This window comes from Pinus tabuliformis, chromosome 9 (assembly GCF_031772625.1).
Source record: "Pinus tabuliformis cultivar Carrire ecotype Pingquan chromosome 9, CPIR1, whole genome shotgun sequence".
Lineage (NCBI taxonomy): Eukaryota > Viridiplantae > Streptophyta > Pinopsida > Pinales > Pinaceae > Pinus > Pinus tabuliformis.
In genome coordinates, this window is record NC_142307.1 from 1,807,100,662 (window position 1) to 1,807,112,962 (window position 12,301).

The window sequence follows — 12,301 nt, forward strand, 5'->3', positions numbered from 1 at the left end:
GAAGAACGACAGAATCATGTGCGCTCAAACAACTCGTTAACCCAGCAACGAAAGCCCGGAGACACAGTTTATCACCAGAAGCCGCAACAGGGTGAGACCCAAGATATGGACAGAGAGTGAGGTCCATAGAAAGACCAAAGAGCGGACCAGGTTCGAGCTCGGAAAGCGACGACGGAAAAACAAAACGAAACAGAGTAAACCTCAACTGTGCGACAGAGCAAATTGACCCGAAACCTCAGCAAGTAGGGTTTAACAAGGGCGGGAAGCTTATTGACCGGGAGAACCGGCGGGTGGCCTTACCAAACCGACAGAGAGGGTATAATCATTAACTGCAGATTAAAGGCAGATTTGACTTTCACTCGAACTGTGACAGCGAGGGCCTGTAGGGTGATCACGTGGGTGCATTGTCCACGTCACCACAGGGCTGGGCCATCAAAAGTGGTATCAGAGCAGGTTTTGAGTAAAAGAAAATGGAGGTTGGCAGAAGAGGAAGAGGAAGAGGAAGAGTCCGGAGGGTAGCAGAAGAGGGACTCCGTGAGGAGATCCGTGTCTTGCGAGAACGTTTAGAAGCAGTAGAAGCTGGGGGAAGAAGAAACCCAGCAGATGACAGTGATGAAGATGTGGCAGAACCAGAGGATGAATTGGAGGGGGTGACACCGGAATTCAGACTGTTGAAGTCGGTTTTGCTGTCAAGTCATAAACCAAAACATGAGCTGTCAACTTACGACGGAAGTCTGTCCGCAGACGTGTTATTGGATTGGCTAAGTGAAGTCAACAAATATTTCAAATTTGAGGAAACCAGTGAGGATAAACAGGTGAAGTTCGCCGCCACCAAGCTGAAGGGACATGCGTCCTTGTGGTGGGACAACATTCAGGCGGAGCGGAAGAGGCTTCACAAACAACCTATAAAGAAGTGGTCCCGAATGGAGGCCAAACTGAAGGAGAAATTTCTGCCGAAGGATTACCAGATTATGCTGTACAGGCAGGTACAGAACCTGAAACAGAGGGGAATGACTGTAAAAGAATTTACAGAGGAGTTCTACAAGTTGAATTTGCGGGCAGGATATGTGGAAGACACCTCGGAGAAAACAGCCAGATTTGTGAATGGCTTAAGGGGGGAAATCTTGGATGAAATCGGTATCCTTTCACCCCGGACATTGGATGAAGCCTATCAGTTTGCGCTGAAGGCAGAGGAGAAAATTAACCGGAAGCAAAATGCCAGAAGAGGAGGTGGAACTAGCAGGGGGAAAGGTAAGATGTTTGGAAGAGGCCAAGGTACAGGTTCAAGTGAAGAAGGCAGCAGCTCTAAGTTTGATGGAACAGCAGAAAAAGACAATAGCACTAGAGGAGGATGACCACCTCAGCGAGGGCGAGGGAATGGTCGGGGCAGGGGAACTGTCCAGTGCTATCGCTGCCACAAATTGGGACACAAGTCGTATGACTGTCCTGAAGGTGAACCGGCAGGTGGAAGAGGAGCTTATGTTGCTCAGCCAGAGGATGCTGAGGCAGCACCTCAAGAAGCGGAAAATGCACCAGAGACAGGTGAAGCCTTGGTGTTGAATAAAGTGCTGTTGAAACCAGCAAAGGAGGTTGCAGAACCAGATCAACGAAAAGCTCTGTTCCGCACTGTCTGCAAGTCGCGGGGCAAGTGCTGCAAACTGATCATTGACAGTGGGAGTACTGACAATCTTGTGGCTGTGGAGATGGTAGAAAAGCTGGGATTAAAAAAATTGAAGCACCCTACTCCCTACAAAGTGTCATGGCTGCAGAAAAGACATCAGCTGTTAGTTGACGAACAATGTGATGTGGAATTTCAGATTGGTAGGTACAAGGATAAGATCCTTTGTGATGTCATGCCAGTGGATGTCTGTCACCTACTGTTGGGACGACCTTGGCAGTTTTATAGAAGTGCAGTTCATGACGGAAAAACGAATTGCTATAAGTTTGTTAAAGATGGGATCAAGCACACGCTTGTACCCATCAAGGAGGAAAATACAGCAGAAGCCAGTGGAGTGAAGGCATTGCTGATGGGCGGAAAGGAGTTTGTGAAACAGATTGAGGACAGCGAAATAAATTTTGCTGTCATAAGAAGACCAAAGGCAGTGGTACTACATACACAGATATCAGATTTGCCTGAGGAAGTTCAGAAGTTGCTGCAAGAATTTGGGGACATTGTGGTGGATGACCTTCCAGATGAATTACCACCAAAGAAAGGTATTAGTCACTGTATTGACTTTATACTAGGGGCAAGCCTGCCAAATAAAGTAGCTTATCGTATGAGTCCTAAAGACCATGAGGAAATTAGGAAACAAGTCCAGGAATTACTAGACAAAGGGTTGATTCGAGAAAGCATGAGCCCTTGTGCGGTACCGACCGTTTTGGCTCCAAAGAAGGGAGGAGAATGGCGAATGTGCACAGACTCCAGAGCCATAAACAAGATTACTTTAGGTACAGGTTTCCCTTGCCAAGGATGGACGATATGATGGATTGTTTGAGCGGGGCAGCCTAATCTCGAAAATTGACCTGAAGAGTGGATATCACCAGATTCAAATTCGAGAAGGCGACGAGTGGAAGACAGCTTTCAAGACAAACGAAGGCTTATATGAGTGGCTGGTGATACCATTTGGGTTGAGCAACGCTCCCAGCACATTCATGCACCTGATGAATGAGGTACTGAAGGAATTTAATGGTAAGTTTGTAATAGTCTACCTGGAGGATATTTTGATTTTTAGCAGGACTAAAGAGGAGCATTTAAGGCATTTACAGAGTGTGTTGAGGAAGCTGCAGCAAAACAAGCTGCTAATTAATCTGAAAAAGTGTACCTTTTTTCAGCGAGAATTAGTGTATCTGGGATTTTTCATTGCAGAAAATGAATTAAAAATGGACCCAGAAAAGGTGGCAGCTATAGTTAGCTGGCCTTCTCCAAAAAGTTTATTTGAAGTCCGAAGTTTCCATGGACTAGCATGTTTTTAAAGGAAGTTTATCAGAAATTTCAGCGAGATCTGCGCACCTATGTTGGATACGATCAAGAAGGGGAATCAGCCTTTTCACTGGACTGAAGCAGCAGAAAGTAGTTTTCAGATTTTGAAAAAGAAGATTACTGAAAGACCAATATTGAGGCTGCCTGATTTCAACAAACTTTTTCAAGTTCGTTGCGATGCCAGTGGGACAGCCATTGGGGCAGTCCTTAGTCAGGAGGACAGACCGGTCGCTTTCTTCAGTGAAAAGCTAAACGAGAGTAGGCAGAAATACTCAACCTACGACAAAGAATTTTACGCAATCGTACAAGCTTTGAAGCATTGGCGGCATTATTTGCTAGGAAATGAGTTTGTTTTATTTACAGATAATTCTGCGTTGCAGTACATTATGCAGCAGCATAAATTGAACCACAAACATGCAGCTTGGGTTGAGTACCTGCAGAATTTTACGTTCGTACTAAAACACATTAGTGGACAAGCGAACAAGGTGGCGGATGCACTGAGTAGAAGAACGTTGCTTCTACAGGAAAGCACGATGCATGTCTTGGGTTTTGAGCACTTGAAAGAGCTGTATCAGACTGATACCGAATTTAAGGAGGCATATGAGGCTTGCCAAAATCCTCTGTTAAGAAATAACAGCATGTGGTTAGACTATAATCTACAGGAAGGATTGTTGTTTAAGGGAGGACAGCTGTGTATACCCAACTGTTCTATGCGGGAAAATATTATACAGGAGAAACACAGTGGAGGACTGGCTGGACACTTTGGTATAGACAAAACGATTGCTCAGGTAGGGCATTTCTATTTCTGGCCGAAACTACAGCGGGATGTGCAGAGGTACGTGAGTAGATGCAAAGTTTGTCAACTAGCAAAGGGTCACAGTCAAAACACTGGTCTTTATTTGCCATTGCCGATTCCAAGTCGACCATGGGATTCAGTGAGCATGGACTTTGTTCTGGGTTTGCCGAAGACACAACGGGGTTTTGATTCAGTAATGGTTGTAGTTGACCGATTTTCAAAAATGGCACATTTTGTACCTTGCAAGAAAACCAGCGATGCCACTTATATAGCACACCTTTTCTTTACTGAAATCGTTCGGTTGCATGGACTCCCGAAATCCATTATCTCTGACAGGGATGTAAAGTTTACTGGTCACTTTTGGAGAACTCTGTGGAAAAAGTTGAATACTCAGTTGCAGTTCAGCTCCGCTTATCATCCGCAGACTGATGGTCAAACGGAAGTAGTAAACAGAAGTCTGGGGAACTTACTTCGAAGTTTAACAGGGGAAAATTCCCGGACGTGGGACCGTGTACTTGCTCAGGCGGAATTCGCATACAACGATTCACCTAACCGCAGCACCGGTTACAGTCCGTTCCAGATTTTGTACGGCATGCATCCGCGAGGAGTGCATGAATTACGAGATTTGGGGAAACTCGAGAAACAGAGCGCTGATGGGGAAGAATTCGCTCAAGCGATGAGCAATTTACACGAACAGGTCAAGCTGAAGTTGCAAGACAGCAGTCAAAAGTATAAACAGCGAGCTGACACAAGGCGTCGGGAAGTTCAGTTTAATGTTGGGGATGAAGTCCTTGCGTATTTACGTAAGGAGAGGTTTCCAAAATGGGAGTACAACAAATTAAAATTCAAGAAGATCGGTCCCTGCAAAATCATCCGAAAATTTTCTGCGAACGCTTATGAGATACAGTTGCCACCCGGGATTGGTATTTCTCCCATTTTTAACGTGGCAGATCTGTTTCCCTATGTCGCTGATTCGGAGAATGATGCAGCAGCCACAATGCCACGGAACACCAGCTATGAAGAAGATTCTTGGACGAGACAGTTGCCAACGGCACCACCCCTTGAGATCGAAAGAATTCTGGATACAAAGGTAGCTAGATGCACACGCAGGAAGGAGTATCTGCGGTATTTAGTCAAGTGGCAGAACCGTCCAATAGAGGACAGTTCTTGGCTCAACGCAACGCAGATAAAAAAAGCGGGCTATTCTGTTGACGACCTCATGGAACGGAGCCATGACTTTTTACCACCCCGGGAGCCTGATGCAGGAGCATCCAGCTCCGAGGAGACATGTGACCGTTGACTGACGCAGAGGAGAACAGAAACAAGACAAAGACTCCAGGATTGGGTGGACAGGTCACCAAGTTGGTTGTTGTCCTTTTCTTTAATTATTGTTTGTTTCATTTTATTTCAGAACATTTTAAATTACAAGTTGTTAGCTTAGGAAAGGAAAACTGTTTAGTTAAATTTTTGTTAAAAGAAACCAAATGACAGTTACAGGATTCAGGTAGAACAGTTCAATAAGCAGTTATGCTTCCATGTAATTTAAAAAGAAAAGAAAGAATGTAACAGGGAGACTTTTTCCCCTCATAACAAGAGTGACAGATAGCAAGACCAAAACCCTCTGTAAGAGAACTAATTCATTTACAACAGAGACAATCTATTACTGATATTTCGCACATATTGCATACAAAGATTTATTGTGTATTTACTGTGTATCTTAAGAACGAGTTGGAACAAACTCTAACTGTAACAGGAATTAGAATAACAGAGAACGCTACAGGCATCAAATAGAAATCAAGTCGACAACCAATATTATACAGACAACCGATACATTGAAGCAAGAAGAAGTGTTGTGGACACATAACCCCAACAAACGAGATTACGGAATCTTACAAAGGAACCAGGTACAAATAAACACCATCACTGTTTTAATTCTCTTTCATAAAAATAATATAGACATTGTATACAGAAAGTAAGGTTCGACCGCACAAAATCCTCCACGGGACTATAGAATATTACTGTGTTACACCATTTGAAAAACCCTGACATCTATCGAAGTCCCAACGACTGTCCAAGGACGAAATCACAAGTTGTTGCAGAAGAAACAGAGCTATCGAAATTACAAACACCGGAAGAGACATGGCTGAGACCACACAACGACGCAGGCAAACATTTCAACAGTGCAAACCCTCTGCAACCTACAGTGATACTAAAGAAAACTACAGTTACACCAGCAAGGGAGCAAACCCTACCCGTTGCGAAGAGAGACAGGAATGAGTGGAGCTGGAGGTCGAACAAACCCTAAACCCTCGAAGGCTAGCCACCAGGTCCACCTGCGTTCACAGAAAAGCAGGGTTAGATAACAGAAATAACAAAACAGAGTTATAATAGAAACAGGGAGCCAAGAACCAAAGATGTGCAGCGTAATGGGGTCATAGGACTTACAGATAAGTCGACCAGGAGACCGCCGAGACAGAACCCGATAAGCCTAACTGAACAAGGCACAAGAAGTTGTGAGTGGTTGTTGCAAGAACCAGAGCAAAGTGAATCAGGGATTGATAAGTTACCTTTGAGAGCGAAGAGGAACCCAGCAAAGTGGAAGCGCCGAACTTGCAGATCACCTGTACAGTAACCATAACTGAGTAATGAAAGCCGGAAGAACCAAGCGTTAGAGAGTTCATATCAAGACCAGAACTTACCATTGCACGCAGGTGAAGAACGACATAATCATGTGTGCTCAAACAACTCGTTAACCCAGCAACGAAAGCCCGGAGACACATTTTATCACCAGAAGACGCAACAGGGTGAGACCTAAGATATGGACAGAGAGTGAGGTCCATAGAAAGACCAAAGAGCGGACCAGGTTCGAGCTCGGAAAGCGACGGCGGAAAAACAAAACGAAACAGAGTAAACCTCAACTATGCGACAGAGCAAATTGACCCGAAACCTCAGCAAGTAGGGTTTAACAAGGGCGGGAAGCTTATTGACCGGGAGAACCGGCGGGTGGCCTTACCAAACCGACAGAGAGGGTATAATCGTTAACTGCAGATTAAAGACAGATTTTACTTTCACTCGAACTGTGACAGCGAGGGCCTGTAGGGTGATCACGTGGGTGCATTGTCCAGGTCACCATAGGGCTGGGCCATCAAAAGTGGTATCAGAGCAGGTTTTGAGTAAAAGAAAATGGAGGTTGGCAGAAGAGGAAGAGGAAGAGGAAGAGGAAGAGGAAGAGTCCGGAGGGTAGCCGAAGAGGGACTCCGTGAGGATATCCGTGTCTTGCGAGAACGTTTAGAAGCAGTAGAAGCTGGGGGAAGAAGAAACCCAACAGATGACAGTGATGAAGATGTAGCAGAACCAGAGGATGAATTGGAGGGGGTGACACCGGAATTCAGACTATTGAAGTCAGTTTTGCTGTCAAGTCATAAACCAAAACATGAGCTGTCAACTTATGACAGAAATCTGTCCGCAGACGTGTTATTGGATTGGCTAAGTGAAGTCAACAAATATTTCGAATTTGAGGAAACCAGTGAGGATAAACAGGTGAAGTTCGCCGCCACCAAGCTGAAGGGACATGCGTCCTTGTGGTGGGATAGCATTCAGGCGGAGCGGAAGAGGCTTCACAAACAACCTATAAAGAAGTGGTCCCGAATGGAGGCCAAACTGAAGGAGAAATTTCTGCCGAAGGATTACCAGATTATGCTGTACAGGCAGGTACAAAACCTGAAACAGAGGGGAATGACTGTAAAAGAATTTACAGAGGAGTTCTACAAGTTGAATTTGCGGGCAGGATATGTGGAAGACACCCCGGAGAAAACAGCCAGATTTGTGAATGGCTTAAGGGGGGAAATCTTGGATGAAATCGGTATCCTTTCACCCCGGACATTGGATGAAGCCTATCAGTTTGCGCTGAAGGCAGAGGAGAAAATTAACCGGAAGCAAAATGCCAGAAGAGGAGGTGGAACTGGCAGGGGGAAAGGTAAGATGTTTGGAAGAGGCCAAGGTACAGGTTCAAGTGAAGAAGGCAGCAGCTCTAAGTTTGATGGAACAGCAGAAAAAGACAATAGCACTAGAGGAGGACGACCACCTCAGCGAGGGCGAGGGAATGGTCGGGGCAGGGGAACTGTCCAGTGCTATCGCTGCCACAAATTGGGACACAAGTCGTATGACTGTCCTGAAGGTGAACCGACAGGTGGAAGAGGAGCTTATGTTGCTCAGCCAGAGGATGCTGAGGCAGCACCTCAAGAAGCGGAAAATGCACGAGAGACAGGTGAAGCCTTGGTGTTGAATAAAGTGTTGTTGAAACCAGCAAAGGAGGTTGCAGAACCAGATCAACGAAAAGCTTTGTTCAGCACTGTCTGCAAGTCGCGGGGCAAGTGCTGCAAACTGATCATTGACAGTGGGAGTACTGACAATCTTGTGGCTGTGGAGATGGTAGAAAAGCTGGGATTAAAAAAATTGAAGCACCCTACTCCCTACAAAGTGTCATGGCTGCAGAAAGGACATCAGCTGTTAGTTGACGAACAATGTGAGGTGGAATTTCAGATTGGTAGGTACAAGGATAAGATCCTTTGTGATGTCATGCCAATGGATGTCTGTCACCTACTGTTGGGACGACCTTGGCAGTTTGATAGAAGTGCAGTTCATGACGGAAAAACGAATTGCTATAAGTTTGTTAAAGATGGGATCAAGCACACGCTTGTACCCATCAAGGAGGAAAATACAGCAGAAGCCAGTGGAGTGAAGGCATTGCTGATGGGCGGAAAGGAATTTGTGAAACAGATTGAGGACAGCGAAATAAATTTTGTTGTCATAAGAAGACCAAAGGCAGTGGTACTACATACACAAATATCAGATTTGCCTGAGGAAGTTCAGAAGTTGCTGCAAGAATTTGGGGACATTGTGGTGGATGACCTTCCAGATGAATTACCACCAAAGAGGGGTATTAGTCACTGTATTGACTTTATACCAGGGGCAAGCCTGCCAAATAAAGCAGCTTATCGTATGAGTCCTAAAGACCATGAGGAAATTAGGAAACAAGTCCAGGAATTACTAGACAAAGGGTTGATTCGAGAAAGCATGAGCCCTTGTGCGGTACCGACCGTTTTGGCTCCAAAGAAGGGAGGAGAATGGCGAATGTGCACAGACTCCAGAGCCATAAACAAGATTACTGTTAGGTACAGGTTTCCCTTGCCAAGGATGGACGATATGATGGATTGTTTGAGCGGGGCAGCCTATTTCTCGAAAATTGACCTGAAGAGTGGATATCACCAGATTCGAATTCGAGAAGGCGACGAGTGGAAGACAGCTTTCAAGACAAACGAAGGCTTATATGAGTGGCTGGTGATGCCATTTGGGTTGAGCAACGCTCCCAACACATTCATGCGCCTGATGAATGAGGTACTGAAGGAATTTAATGGTAAGTTTGTAATAGTCTACCTGGAGGATATTTTGATTTTTAGCAGGACTAAAGAGGAGCATTTAAGGCATTTACAGAGTGTGTTGAGGAAGCTGCAGCAAAACAAGCTGCTAATTAATCTGAAAAAGTGTACCTTTTTTCAGCGAGAATTAGTGTATCTGGGATTTGTCATTGCAGAAAATGAATTAAAAATGGACCCAGAAAAGGTGGCAGCTATAGTTAGCTGGCCTTCTCCAAAAAGTTTATTTGAAGTCCGAAGTTTCCATGGACTAGCCAGTTTTTATAGGAAGTTTATCAGAAATTTCAGCGAGATCTGCGCACCTATGTTGGATACGATCAAGAAGGTGAATCAGCCTTTTCACTGGACTGAAGCAGCAGAAAGTAGTTTTCAGATTTTGAAAAAGAAGATTACTGAAAGACCGATATTGAGGCTGCCTGATTTCAACAAACTTTTTCAAGTTCGTTGCGATGCCAGTGGGACAGCCATTGGGGCAGTCCTTAGTCAGGAGGACAGACCGGTCGCTTTCTTCAGTGAAAAGCTAAACGAGAGTAGGCAGAAATACTCAACCTACGACAAAGAATTTTACGCAATCGTACAAGCTTTGAAGCATTGGCGGCATTATTTGCTAGGAAATGAGTTTGTTTTATTTACAGATAATTCTGTGTTGCAGTACATTATGCAGCAGCATAAATTGAACCACAAACATGCAGCTTGGGTTGAGTACCTGCAGAATTTTACATTCGTACTAAAACACATTAGTGGACAAGCGAACAAGGTGGCAGATGCACTGAGTAGAAGAACGTTGCTTCTACAGGAAAGCACGATGCAGGTCTTGGGTTTTGAGCACTTGAAAGAGCTGTATCAGACTGATACCGAATTTAAGGAGGCATATGAGGCTTGCCAAAATCCTCTGTTAAGAAATAACAGCATGTGGTTAGACTATAATCTACAGGAAGGATTGTTGTTTAAGGGAGGACAGCTGTGTATACCCAACTGTTCTATGCGGGAAAATATTATACAGGAGAAACACAGTGGAGGACTGGCTGGACACTTTGGTATAGACAAAACGATTGCTCAGGTACGACATTTCTATTTCTGGCCGAAACTGCAGCGGGATGTGCAGAGGTACGTGAGTAGATGCAAAGTTTGTCAACTAGCAAAGGGTCACAGTCAAAACACTGGTCTTTATTTGCCATTGCCGATTCCAAGTCGACCATGGGATTCAATGAGCATGGACTTTGTTCTGGGTTTGCCGAAGACACAACGGGGTTTTGATTCAGTAATGGTTGTAGTTGACCGATTTTCAAAAATGGCACATTTTGTACCTTGCAAGAAAACCAGCGATGCCACTTATATAGCACACCTTTTCTTTACTGAAATCGTTCGGTTGCATGGACTCCCGAAATCCATTATCTCTGACAAGGATGTAAAGTTTACTGGTCACTTTTGGAGAACTCTGTGGAAAAAGTTGAATACTCAGTTGCAGTTCAGCTCCGCTTATCATCCGCAGACTGATGGTCAAACGGAAGTAGTAAACAGAAGTCTGGGGAACTTACTTCGAAGTTTAACAGGGGAAAATTCCCGGACGTGGGACCGTGTACTTGCTCAGGCCGAATTCGCATACAACGATTCACCTAACAGCAACACCGGTTACAGTCCGTTCCAGATTTTTTACGGCATGCATCCGCGAGGAGTGCATGAATTACGAGATTTGGGGAAACTCGAGAAATGGAGCGCTGATGGGGAAGAATTCGCTCAAGCGATGAGCAATTTACACGAACAGGTCAAGCTGAAGTTGCAGGACAGCAGTCAAAAGTATAAACAGCGAGCTAACACAAGGCGTCGGGAAGTTCAGTTTAATGTCGGGGATGAAGTCCTTGCGTATTTACGTAAGGAGAGGTTTCCAAAACGGGAGTACAACAATTAAAATTCAAGAAGATCGGTCCCTGCAATATCATCCGAAAATTTTCTGCAAACGCTTATGAGATACAGTTGCCACCCGGGATTGGTATTTCTCCCATTTTTAACGTGGCAGATCTGTTTCCCTATGTCGCTGATTCGGAGAATGATGCAGCAGCAACAATGCCACGGAACACCAGCTATGGAGAAGATTCTTGGACGAGGCAGTTGCCAACGGCACCACCCCTTGAGATCGAAAAAATTCTGGATACACAGGTAGCTAGACGCACACGCAGGAAGGAGTATCTGTGGTATTTAGTCAAGTGGCAGAACCGTCCAATAGAGGACAGTTCTTGGCTCAACGCAACGCAGATAAAAAAAGCGGGCTATTCTGTTGACGACCTCATGGAACGGAGCCATGACTTTTTACCACCCCGGGAGCCTGATGCAGGAGCATCCAGCTCCGAGGAGACATGTGACCGTTGACTGACGCACGGGAGAACAGAAACAAGACAAAGACTCCAGGATTGGGTGGACAGGTCACCAAGTTGGTTGTTGTCCTTTTCTTTAATTATTGTTTGTTTCCTTTTATTTCAGAACATTTTAAATTACAAGTTGTTAGCTTAGGAAAGGAAAACTGTTTAGTTAAATTTTTGTTAAAAGAAACCAAATGACAGTTACAGGATTCAGGTAGAACAGTTCAATAAGCAGTTATGCTTCCATGTAATTTAAAAAGAAAAGAAAGAATGTAATAGGGAGACTTTTTCCCCTCATAACAAGAGTGACAGATAGCAAGACCAAAACCTTCTGTAACAGAACTAATTCATTTACAACAAAGACAATCTATTACTGATATTTCGCACATATTGCATACAAAGATTTATTGTGTATTTACTGTGTATCTTAAGAACGAGTTGGAACAAACTCTAACTGTAACAGGAATTAGAATAACAGAGAACGCTACAGGCACCAAATAGAAATCAAGTCGACAACCAAAATTATCCAGACAACTGATACATTGAAGCAAGAAGAAGCGTTGTGGACACATAACCCCAGCAAACGAGATTACGGAATCTTACAAAGGAACCAGGTACAAATAAACACCATCACTGTTTTAATTCTCTTTCATAAAAATAATATAGACATTGTATACAGAAAGTAAGGTTCGACTGCACAAAATCCGCCACGGGACTGTAGAATATTACTGTG

At 44.4% G+C, this 12,301-nt stretch overlaps 2 protein-coding genes across 2 annotated transcripts; both read left to right on the forward strand.

Annotated features, from left to right (window-relative positions):
• Positions 1 to 470: 470 nt before the first annotated feature.
• LOC149155995 (uncharacterized) lies at positions 471 to 5,567 on the forward strand. Its single transcript, XM_089444599.1, has 5 exons — positions 471 to 1,251; positions 1,465 to 1,865; positions 1,986 to 2,410; positions 3,165 to 4,866; positions 5,499 to 5,567. Exons 1-5 carry the CDS (start codon positions 471 to 473, stop codon positions 5,565 to 5,567), a joined length of 3,378 nt encoding a protein of 1,125 aa, XP_089300725.1.
• A 1,392-nt stretch (positions 5,568 to 6,959) lies between these two features.
• LOC149155996 (uncharacterized) lies at positions 6,960 to 11,120 on the forward strand. The gene is made up of 3 exons (XM_089444600.1): positions 6,960 to 8,366; positions 8,487 to 8,911; positions 9,668 to 11,120. Exons 1-3 carry the CDS (start codon positions 6,960 to 6,962, stop codon positions 11,118 to 11,120), a joined length of 3,285 nt encoding a protein of 1,094 aa, XP_089300726.1.
• The last annotated feature ends 1,181 nt before the right edge of the window (positions 11,121 to 12,301 follow it).

Excerpts from the sequence above, each read along its gene's own strand:
- LOC149155996 (XM_089444600.1), top strand. The coding sequence starts at position 6,960 with ATGGAGGTTGGCAGAAGAGGAAGAGGAAGAGGAAGAGGAAGAGGAAGA. Across the intron at positions 8,367-8,486 it reads GTGATGTCATGCCAATGGAT|GAGGAAAATACAGCAGAAGC; the intron begins GTCTGTCACCTA and ends GTACCCATCAAG. Across the intron at positions 8,912-9,667 it reads AAGGGAGGAGAATGGCGAAT|TGGGACAGCCATTGGGGCAG; the intron begins GTGCACAGACTC and ends TTGCGATGCCAG.
- LOC149155995 (XM_089444599.1), top strand. The coding sequence starts at position 471 with ATGGAGGTTGGCAGAAGAGGAAGAGGAAGAGGAAGAGTCCGGAGGGTA. Across the intron at positions 1,252-1,464 it reads TGGAACTAGCAGGGGGAAAG|GTGGAAGAGGAGCTTATGTT; the intron begins GTAAGATGTTTG and ends GTGAACCGGCAG. Across the intron at positions 1,866-1,985 it reads GTGATGTCATGCCAGTGGAT|GAGGAAAATACAGCAGAAGC; the intron begins GTCTGTCACCTA and ends GTACCCATCAAG.